Consider the following 12190-nt stretch of genomic DNA (forward strand, 5'->3'; position numbering starts at 1 on the left):
ACTCTTATCAACCGGTTCTATTTAGTCTTCAACTTTTAGTGAATCAAACACACTGTGCATCACTGATTCATGAATGAGTTAATCATATAAACTGGTTCTTTTAAGTGAATCAAATACATTCATTACATCTGGTTTACTTTGATTCCAGAACAAATGATTCTTATGATTCCATTCTTTTTGGTGAATTAAATACACACACAACCTACAACTTTCCTTTAAAGACAATTACACAGCTATAAAGAGCTCCTAGCAGCAACACATACTTGTGTGTTATGATTTTATCTAACATTTTTGAATACACTCCTTGAATCTAGAAGCATTATTTTGTATGCTTTATGTACTTGCATACAGTAGGCCTATGTTTCTGACTGATATACAAGAAAAATATCAAATTCCTCTGCAGAAATACAAACACAACAATTATCCTCATTTCTGAAAATAAATAAATAAATAATATTTTGAAAACCATTGAGCCATAACTGAAAGATATGAAAGGTACATGTCTACCACAGGCACATAATAAGCCTCTTTATGTACTTTTATCACACTGCTATCTGATAATGGTGTACCCAGGATTGAGTTGGACCCGCTGTTCCACTCTTACTTTGGCCGAGGTCCAGCCCTGTGATAAGAAAACCATTATGCACTTCCCTTTACTGTGTCTGTTAAGTCATTGCATGCTGCAGACAGGAAGTTGTGAAGTAGCCAAGGAATTAAATGACCTCTGTAATATTTTGGGTTGAATCAGCACATAACATTACTATTCAATGAAATCTTCAGGAGTTGTCAGTACACTCCCTTTCAAAATATTGTGGTCAGCATTTTATTTTTTGAGAGAAAGGAATACTTGTATTCAGCAAAAACATACTGATCAGAAGTGACAGTAAATGCATTACAATGTTATAAAATATTCTGTTTCAAATAAATACAGTTTTTTATTAATCAAAGAGTCTTTAAAAAATGAATCATGGTTTCCACAAAAAGATTTAAGCAGCAGAACTTTTTTTCAATATTCACAACAATAATAAACGTTTCAATCAATCAGAATAGAACACTTACTTTGATAATAATAAAATAACAATGAATAAAACGGATTACATTTATTGTTGTTTTGTATTTTGTTAAAACAATATGTCAAGATGTAGTGAATTTCATTATGTTTCCTGAAAGGTCAACATTGGGAGGGATTTCAAGTAAATAATGTTGGTCATAATCCATCTGCTGATGACATATGGAAAATATTTCCAAGTTCTCTCAGGTTGTTGTGGGGGCATTTGATTATAGAAAGGGATATGGCATATGAAATGTTTAAACCTGATCATAAGACTCATTGCATGGTTACTAAAACAAAAGGCCTCGTGACCAAGCCCTGTCCAGGGGACATACAGTATAACTCCTTCTGAATGTATTTGATAATAAGAGCCTTTCCAGGAGCCTGTTGTTGCCCGCTGGGGACATGTTGCCATTGGAAGCTATTGATGCTTCTTTTTTTGGGGGGAAAATCAAATGAACACGATATGCATGTATAGACTGCATTGTTGTTCCAGTGAGATCAACTACATCGCCTGCAGTTCCGTTCATCACTATCCTGCAATTCCTCCTAACAGTTAACATGCATTGCTCTCTGACATTTAACACTAAATGTGAGAATGTTTGTTCAGTCCTACACATAAAGCAGTCAATCACAACAACAAGCTCATTGACAGGCCTACAAGTGCAGGGTGGGACTGCTCTCCCACTCTAGTCTGAGTAATCGCTTTGCACTTTTAACTGAGACATAGTGGTGATTGCAAATGGAAAGAGGGATTGCTCTCACACACATACACACACAAGACCCTGGCAATGGTCTCACGTTTTTTTAAGTGTCAATCTTACTTTATCTCGAGCACCACATTTTTAGAACAGTGTGTCACGCATGAGATGCTGACACAAAAAGACGCAAATGCAATGTTCAATACGTGTGTTTACATAGAAAAACTATGGAAATGTAGCATCACTAAATTAACGTCAAATTAGCAATTAGCATGACTAAACAGAATTGCGAAATTTAATGGGTAAAAGTTTTAAACAGAGAAAGAATTTCACCTTTAAAGTTTTTCACTTATTATTTTCTCTTCTTCCAAATATCATCCATATTTCTGTTCAATTAAAAAATGCTGCCACTGAAAAGTAATGTCAGATTTATAGCCAAACAGCAAGCCAAGCCTTTTTGCATATTTTTATCTTGCTAGACAGTGGAATTCAACATGAAAACTACAATAACCATGATTCTACAAACTTTAAACATATTCTTCCTATAAAATCACGACATTAGGAAGTCGTGGGCTAGTGGTTAGCGAGTTTGACTCCTAACCCTAAGGTTGTGGGTTTGCATCTCAGGCTGGTAATACCATGACTGAGGTGCACTAAAGCAAGGCACCAAACCCCCAACTGCTAGCATAATTGGCTGTTCACTGGTGTGTGTGTGTGTGTGTGTGTTCACTACTGTGTGTGTGTGTGTGTTCACTACTGTGTGTACTATTCTGACTGCAAGTTTTAAATATACTGTATGGCTTTCAATGGAAAGAGTTATCTGATTTAGGCAGTACTTTTCTCTGAACTTGCCAGTAGTGGATCAAGAACTATTTGGCACACCCATTTTATTATTTCCAGTAAGTGAAGTATCTACATATTGTGTTGACAGCGGTATTAAAACATAAAACAATTTCCAAACAAGCTATTCTTGTCACATTCTAAATAAAAAAAGACATTTTCAGGATCAGCAACGTTCAAGAATGCATTTCATTATGCTTTTACAAATGTCACAAGACACAAGTGATCATGACCGCCTGCTAAATAGCCTACAGGCTGAAACAACCTCAGGGAGCATGGTTATGTAAGGTGTCAAATGATTTTTCTATGGGTCAATGGGAGAAATGTCCTTTGCCTTTTACTGATGCAAGCTAGTATTAGAGTCACAATTAATTGAATCATCTGAGTTTATATTCAGGAACACTGTGACACTGATTGACCTGTGACTAAAGAGGTTCTTGTCTCGTCAACCTTTGGCTCATGCCATCGTCACAGGCTCGTTATGTTATTTTTTAAGTAAGACTTTTACACAGGCGTGGAAGGAAAGATGACAGTGATGCAGTGGATGTCTTTTTGCAGACATTTCTTATTTGCATCTGCTTATTTCCCATTCAAAAGCACTGGCTTGATAACCTTCAGCAGTGAGCGCTGCATGAAAGACCAGGGAACCAGGGAACGTGAAATCCTATGCTAAACATGGTCTTTCAGCTCTCTCAATATTAAATAATATAACCTTCACTAGTGAATAAAATAACACAGCTTGCTTTGCTGCAGAATGATCCACTAATGCCAACTTAGCACAAAAGCTGCATCTGAAGTAGCATATTTGTCATAATAAAGTGCGTTTACACTATTTGTAATGTGTGTATGTTGCACAGAAGCAGTATAAATACATTTACATAAAAATTAAAAGTGCAGAAATTATGTTAAATAAATGTTAAATGTAATTGTAAAAATAAAAAAATAAAAAATTACAATGAAAATATTTTAGATAATTTTAAACATGAAATCATGTGCATTAAAACAACAAAAATTTAAAAATAAAATAAAATAAATAAAAGCATTTATCGAAATAAAATTTTAAAAAGAAATAAGTCATGACAATAGCCAATGCAGCATCAGAGCTGCCACTTATACTAGGGGAGCTGAAGTAGGTCAAAGCTGCATGTTTTAGTATGACTTTTATTCTGCTATGCATAATTGTGCAGAATCTTGTATAGGCACAGAGCCTGACCATACCAGTCTTAACTAGGCTCTGTAAAGGAGCCTTAAATAACACAAGAATCAAGAATAAGTGTGTTCTATTTAATATTTTCTGTCCCAAAAGTAGTTCTATTAGTGTAAAGGTCACCATCAAATCCCCCAGTATAGGTGTAATAATGATTATGGTGGCATAATCCAGCCAGAGAGATGGTATATTACACATCAAGCTGAAAAGAGAATGTCACACCCATCCCATTCCCAGCTCTTCTGTACTGATCTAAGATCAGCTTAGTTAACTGTGGTCTTTTATCTTATGCTCCAAGAGGTGGTAAATCTGGTATGGGTCAGCCACTGTATATTGGCTGTCCGCAGTCTGAATACTAGGGAAGAATGTAGCATGCCACTGTGGTAGCAATAAAAAAAATGTGCATGGGAGTGAGACCACTGGTCACGACTGCTGTTCATCATTCAGCTGTAGCTTTGAAAGGCTCCAGAAAGATTAAAAATGAAATGAAATGATGTTGCTTATTGATCTGATACTGACAGAGGACTGGGGCACAGATGAAACTTGTCTGAAAAAAGAACATGAAGCACTTTTTGCATAAATTTAGAAACACAGCCTCATCAGATTGCATGTGAGTGGCCGCAGTAATCAACTTTTTAATTTTAAATTCAATTTTCTGTAAAGAAATCCTTAGTAAGTCAGATATATTACAGATATATCTGCTAAAATACAATTAAATATTACCAAAAAAAACTGCAAAAATAGTAGAAAGTTATTTTAATATTTAATTCTGAAAATACCTCATATTTTTGCCGGTATATTTTACTAAATGCACAAAAGATTCAGAATTAGAAAAACTTCTGATACAGAATCATGCAGTTCAGTACTGTTGCAGAAGGTTTTTGGGAACAGCCACACGGAAAAGGATCTGCGCAAGAGACACTGAGCTTCGATTAAAGAGACTGCAACCACAAAAACTGGAGGAATAATTCTTCTTCCTCATATTGTTCTTTGCTGTCATGCGGTTTCATGGCTCCAGGTGCAAAACTTGTCCAAAAAAACATTCCAGTCAGGGCTGTGTATAAGTTATGAGACTTTTATCCTCATTAGATCTACTAAATTGCAAACAACATCTATGAACATGTAAAATGTTTTTTTATGACTTTTCTAAACAAACGTTTCCTACAGTAATAAGAATACAACCAAAGAAAACATTGACAATATGACAGAAATGTAGTTCTTGTGCTCTATTCCACTGACATCATTCAAGTTTAATCAATAAAGGGTAAACGGGGGCTAACTGTCACACTTTTTAGTGAGCATTTCTCAGTTTGTACAGTATATGCACATACTGACTACAAAAAACAGCTAGTTAACATTTCCACTGTTATTGTTCAGAGACACATGATACAATTCCCTGAACTCAGATTAACCTTTTGTGCCAGTATAGTTACTGAGATGTAGGACCCTTCTGCCAACTTACCACGTGACAACTAGACCCTTTCTCTAGTCCCTACTTTAATGTGTTTGTAGAGGATTTATAAATCGGACACGTTTAAATAGAGTAAATGTATAAACGGCTTAGATTGTAAAATGTATAGCCTGCACACTAGATTTTCAGTTGTCAACACATCTACAAGACCTCGTAATATTTCTGAGAAAACACTTCCCTGCAATATTACGTAATTTTGCTACTTAGAGAGTAGCCTCTTAAAAGTTAAAAACAGTCTATGTTATGATTTTGCAATGAACAAATACAACGATACAATTTGAGTGACATTATTATTATGTTTTAATTGACTACTATTGTTTTTTTTGTTTTTTGTTTTTTGTCCTACTACATGCGTACTTATGGAGCTATGCATTAAAAAAATTCAATAATTAAGCACATGAACATGTCAAATATGACGTCTGGCCAATATGAAACCGGAACACACCGCTGAACTGGTACAGGTGTACATCCATCTGACAGGTTCAGACAGGTTACATCGCAATAAACATGATTTAAAAAAAAATAAATAAATCTTACCTGCATGTATGTCTTTTTGCGCGGGGGGTCTGCCTTACCTTCAGAGATAGAGAGATTGACTTGAGTACACACTGATATTCCGGGACTTGTAGTGTTTCGCTCACTAGAGGTGAGGTGAGCGTACTCAGTGCTCCTTTAGTTTGTGGAATCGGTAATGAAGGGACTGAAGACATACGGCAGCGAGACTCCGCCCTCATCCTCCACTTCAGAGAAATATTCAATATTATTGTCCATTCCAATAATGCCGACACGCTGTCTTTGACGCCACCTACTGGTTTGAAGTGCCATCTATCTATCTATCTATCTATCTATCTATCTATCTATCTATCTATCTATCTATCTATCTATCTATCTATCTATCTATCTATCTATCTATCTATCTATCTGTCTATCTGTCTATCTGTCTGTCTATCTGTCTGTCTGTCTGTCTGTCTGTCTGTCTGTCTGTCTGTCTGTCTGTCTTAAAAACTGTTTAAGATTTTTCTGAATGAAATAAAAAAAAAAGTGTATTTATTTAAATTTAAAATAAAAATACATTTAAATATAATATAATATATATATATTTTACAAATAAATAAATAATAATTTCACTTTTAAAAAATAACAAAAAAGCAACAACGAAAATCTTAATAAAACTTTTATTTTGTTGGGACCTGTATTTTGAAATGTCATGAGGTCTGTCAAAGCGGCATATGCAATCGGACTGATTAGCCGGAGACTTGCATCCTTTTAGAAGCTATGTCAAGGTTAACTAAATGTTATTGTCATCTGCTTAGCTTGAGCTCCACATGGAAATGTCACCAACAAGCCTCCAGACTGTCAACAATGAGAAGTGGACTTTATGTGAGTGAGCTGTAAACAAACGATTGTTGCTGGTTAGCATGACTGAATTATGATGAGATATATGCATGTCTCTTATCATAGAATCTTTTTTTGTCTCTTACTTTTGTATTTTAAATAGACAAATCTATTATATAAGAACTGGATATGATTATATGAGATCTGGACAGACATGACACAGACAACTTTACTGGCTCGATATATTTTATTTAGGTGCAAATAAAAACAAAAAAACTTTGCCTGTTAAACAAACCCTAGGATGTTTCAGGATGTTTGCAATATAATTACTTGATTGTAATATTTTATGCTGAATTGTATTCCAATTTTGATAACTTTAATTAGTGCAACTGCTTGTGTTTTAGTTGTCAGAGTATTGTTTTGAAAGTCTGTTTTATTTGTGATTCATTTGTTTTAGTTGATATGTGGTGGCAGATTTAGGAGTATTTCTTCACCAAAGACCGTTACAAGGACCAGTGTATGTGGAGGACATTCACAGGTAACACAGAGCTTTTGTGCCTTTTTATATTTCTAAATCAAGTCTCAAAATGTGTAAAAGTTTAAATTAACCTATTTTCCCCGTATTATCTGGTTTTTAAATCTTTTCAAGTGGTTTGATTGGATTCTGAAGAAAAGAGAACTCCATTTAAGCGCACCGCTTGGAGAAAAAAATGCACTTCACTTCAGGTAAATAGTGTTTACTAAATTCTCAGGTTAAAGTTTAGTCTTGTACTTATCAGTGAAAAAGCACAAACACAATATTTGCAATATTCCTTTTAAATTTATAATACAATATGATATACAAGTTGTGATTTACCATTATCGTTACAGAGAATAATATTTACAATATTGCTTGTATTTTTATCATGCAATAAGATTTACTGTTTATGATTTATCATTGCATTGGTCAGGGTTCGTTCATTGTAAGATTGTTGTTCAAATAATTGCAATTGTCTAGATTGTATTTTGTTAGGGTGTTAAAAAAAAGTTATTTGTTTATATACCAAAAGTCCCAGCAATGTCAACCTCATAATCTTTTTATTGCTCACATTCAAATAATATTCAATGCAAAGTTTTTAGCACAGAAAGCATACCATACAAATTAAACAAATATTGTTAATACAGACAACTATTAATAAACCACTTCTTTTTCTCATTTATTATTTACACGTTAGCATCAATTTCACTTGTATTTTTGCAGTTATTGAAAACCATTATCTTTTTAACATGCACAGTGATTGTTTTGTATAGAGAACTAACAGAGACAGAATATGAGAGACTGGCAGAAGAGACACTGGACGCATTGGCTGACTATTTTGAAGACCTCACAGATGAGAGCTTCACTGGAATGGACTATGACATTGTCTTCTCTGTAAGTACAAATGCCCATATTCTCACATCCTTACAGGATATGTCCCTGTGGTGCTTTTACATCTCAACCCTTTGAAAAGATTTTGTGCCTAGATGTCCAGTAGGGGTCAATGTTGGTCTACATTAGGCTGTTTGCAACCCATTTCTTTGGATGAACCAGGTTCTTCAGTAAGCTATTTGGAGGTGTAAATTGATTTCAGATGTATGATATTATAGTTATTATGCTTTGATCAATTGATATAGACCAGTGTCGTTACTAAAGTAGAGTTAAAATGAGCAAGTTTATAAAATTGCAATTTCTCTTTTAATTAAAAATATTTTTGGCATGATTTGGAGTTGTCATTTCTCATCTTTACTTAAAGTTGTACACTTCACCTGTCATGTAACCCATTTTTCTGAGCTTTATATCCCCAGCCTTTTTGTGTAACACTGCAATTAAATTGTTGCTCTTTATTGTGAAAAAGGAGTCCTAAAACTTTTATGATGGTGTCTATTCTCTTCTTCTTTTATATGAAAATAGTTTTTTTTTTTTTTTTTGAGTGTTATTGTTGAGTGCTCCTGCATGACTTCTGTTAAGAGTTTACTGCAAAAAAAGCTATTTGTGAAGCAGCCTTTGTTGCAGTACCATACAGAGAAAATGCACATCTCCTGCAGGATTTATGAAGGCTTTAAACCGCTTTTAGCATGTTATTGTTAGATTGGACTAATGCCACTTTCAATCTTTTCCCTCTCACACACACACACACACACACACACACACACACACACATAAACACATAAACACAGATTTTTGTTTATTTATTTAACATCAACTCAAACTCAGTGGACGATTAAGTCCATGAACTCATTTCAGTTAAATGTAATTGTCTGGTGGGTGGCCAGCAGGCCCTGGTGACAGATTGATTGGTCATTCACAGTGATTTTCCTGTCAGCTACTTACTCTTAGCAGCCAGTTTTTACACCTCTCTATAGCCTCACGTGCAACCAGCAAACACAGACAGCTGCAGGCATCCCGTTAATTTTTTGCCATAAATGTAATTCATTCCAAAGCAATAGTCTCATCAGTGCTCTTCCAGGTCTTCCTTTTAATCAGGATATTTGTGATATTTGCTTTAAACATTTTTAACTTTATGAAGGGCAATACCTTTATATAACCTTATTAATGTATGTGTAATCATTTGTCAAATTCTTAAATTGTATCAGTACATTCAGTTAGAACAGTAAGACACTGTGGTTGTTACCATTCAAATGAAATCAGTATCAACAAACTCCATCTTTCCACTGCAGAGGAAACACAGAAGCTGCATCAAAAGTGCCATTTAGATGTACTTACTCAGACGGTTTAATGACGATCAGAGGCTCCATAAATGCATTTACAAAGTAAAACTGAAAATGCATAAATAATGTTTTAAAATGAATGGTTTACTTTTTTAACATACATATATGAAATGTTTGGAAAAATGCTATTATTCCTTCAAACTTGCAATGAAGACAAACAATATTTGAGAAAAAAAATCAAGTATTTGTAGATTGTTCTCTAATTTTGATCTCACTGTATGTGTTTGTGTATATGTACTATAAATATCATCTAAAAAATATTTAAAGAAAATTTGGGATTCTTTAAAAATAAAATTCATTATAAATAAATAAATTTATTTTAAAATATTGTAATTTTAACAGTAGTAATTATGAATTATAAATATAAGTTATAAATATAAGTATTATTTAAAAATAATCTTTCATCCATTCAAGGTTGTTATTCCTGTTAGTGGTGACATTTTAGTGTTGAAGCCATTATATGATTACATGTATGTTAACAGAATGGAGTGCTGACAATGAAAGTGGGCTCTGACCTCGGTACATACGTTATCAACAAACAGACACCCAACCGACAGATTTGGCTGTCCTCGCCGATAAGGTTAGACACTCATTTGTGAATGTTCATATGCTATCCTTAACAGTTCAATCAAATTTATTTAAAAGAGTTAGAACTGAATCATCACATTTCTTGCTAACATACTTTATTTACTCAAAGTAACAATATTATTATTTGGCTTTAGAAATGGTATTTCTTGCATTATGTATTTACAGTGTAACATAATTAGAGCAATTACTGTATATTCAGTTTTCAGCTGTATCAGACATTTCTGAATGTTTCTTTTCTCAGCGGTCCAAAGCGCTATGATTGGACGGGAGAGCGATGGGTGTACGCTCACGATGGCATGGCATTGCATAATCTGCTCTCCGAAGAGTTGTCTGTCATCTTCAAATCAAATATAGACCTGTCACATCTCATCCATTCATGATGAGACCAATGTGAAGAACAGACACCGTTATAGATTCTCTCCACACCAGTTCTCTTGTGACTCGCGTGATCTTTTGGGTTAAACAATAAGTGTAAGAATTCAAAACTCTAGCTAATGTCCAAAAAGAACACCTTTTTTGCCTCTTTTTGCATGAAGACCTACAAATCAACCCCCTACAAATTCCCAAAGGCAGGACCAGATGTGCAGATTTGATTATGAAGTTAAAGTATTAAGTATTATATTAAACAAGTACAAGTCCCAAACAAGTATAGACCTTGAATAAACCGTAGAGAAGATTTATTTGTCTACATCAAACCTGTGTGTAATTATAAGCTTTAAATGCACTCAGAACAGCAGAAAGTGCTCTCATACTCAAATCCCTGTAAAACTGTACCTGGTTAGATTAAAAACAGATTAAAGAGATCACATTTAATGGCTCTTAAACCAGTTGAAGAAGACAAATGGACACAGATAGTTTTTTGGAGGCTGGATTTATCTGCACGTCTGGCCCTGCTTGAACTAGAGGCTGCTGGCTAGATGCGGGAAAAGAAGGGGATTATGACCGACAGATGGAGAAGTTTTTGCTTTAAAAGCCCCCAGCCAGAGCCTTTATTCAAGAGTTTTCTGTGAATAACGGCATCACATCTGATCATATTCCTCAGAGCTTTACCAGTAATGTAGCATCTATCCGCTGTGTCATTAACTGGTGATAGAACATAGTTAATTTATTACTCCTTAGACGCCTCTTAACATAATAGCCCATATATCACAACGTTAACTTGACACGCCGTCCATGCAAATGTTGAAATATGAGATGGATTGCTCTGATATGTTTGTTGTCTTAATTGGGGTTGCATTAATGGAATGCACCACAGTTCTGATGTCTGATGTATTTAACCGTTGATGCCTATGTGAATAAAATATTAAATAAATTAGAATGTTGTTTTATTTTGATTGTATATACATTGTGGTTCATGGTTAATTGTATCAGTTAGTAGTAATAATAATCATAAAATAATAAAATAATATAACCTATACACATAAAGCATAATATAGTTCTTAATAAAAAATGCAAACTTAATTCATAAATAATAAATCTAAATAATCCATCTTAATGGTTATTAGTATTACTACAAATAATAATATTTAATCCTAATATAGTTAATATTTTTTATCTAGTATAGTAAATCATATTTGTTCATATTTATTAAAACATTTACATTATCATTAATATTATAGTTAAATAGATTTCATATTTTGATTTATGATTTGTTTAATTTACATTTTTACTTAAGTTTAAAGTTTAATAATTTATAATTTTATATTACATTATGTATTAATAATAATAATGTATTATCATAAATACATGTACAATAATAATACTTTATTTTAGTTATGTTATACTATTGTTATTATATATAGTTTTTTTTTCTTTTTAAGAAAATGTTTTAGACTAGTATCTCTAAGCAGATTTTTAGTTGTAAGTTTTATTTTGGAAGGTGTTTGAGTGATTTCAGTGTTACACTTTGATATAAAGATTCAAGACCAATTACTCTGAGATTTTACTTTGAGAAGTTTTTTTTATAGTAACTGCACTAGCTGCTTTTACATTTTTGTAAAAGCCTTAACACTCTCTGTCTTTGAGCTAAAGTGTCCCTTAAGCATCTTGTCTACCAGACATGAATATGCAAATATCTATTATAGAGCTGGACTTGCAGGCCCAAAAATAGAATGAAGTTTCCATGGGAACATGGATTTATCACTGAACTCTGATGTCAATTGAGTGGTTTTGCTCCAAACAAGCAAAGGAAGTGTGAAAGATTCCCTGAGCTCACGCATGTTTTGCTGTCATCTCGGCGCCGTTCCTGG

General features: G+C 33.7%; 2 protein-coding genes across 3 annotated transcripts in view; one reads left to right on the forward strand and one right to left on the reverse strand.

The window, feature by feature from the left end:
• Positions 1-6022, reverse strand: part of LOC113071756 (phosphatidylinositol 4-phosphate 5-kinase type-1 beta-like) — a 34799-nt gene extending 28777 nt beyond the window's left edge. Inside the window, exon 1 of one of the 2 annotated variants that reach the window (XM_026245047.1) lies at positions 5846-6022. The gene's annotated coding sequence lies outside the window, so the exon portion shown is untranslated. Of the gene's footprint in view, positions 1-5807 lie in introns of both variants that reach the window. The other variant, XM_026245046.1, reaches the window with a different exon arrangement.
• A 450-nt stretch (positions 6023-6472) lies between these two features.
• On the forward strand, positions 6473-11249 carry fxn (frataxin). The gene is made up of 6 exons (XM_026245048.1): positions 6473-6650; positions 7063-7143; positions 7255-7331; positions 7896-8016; positions 9836-9933; positions 10183-11249. The coding sequence occupies exons 1-6, from the start codon at positions 6546-6548 to the stop codon at positions 10319-10321; spliced, it is 621 nt and encodes a 206-aa protein (XP_026100833.1). The 5' UTR covers positions 6473-6545; the 3' UTR covers positions 10322-11249.
• Positions 11250-12190: the final 941 nt, after the last annotated feature.

The sequence above is a fragment of the Carassius auratus genome, unplaced genomic scaffold (assembly GCF_003368295.1).
Source record: "Carassius auratus strain Wakin unplaced genomic scaffold, ASM336829v1 scaf_tig00008058, whole genome shotgun sequence".
NCBI lineage: Eukaryota > Metazoa > Chordata > Actinopteri > Cypriniformes > Cyprinidae > Carassius > Carassius auratus.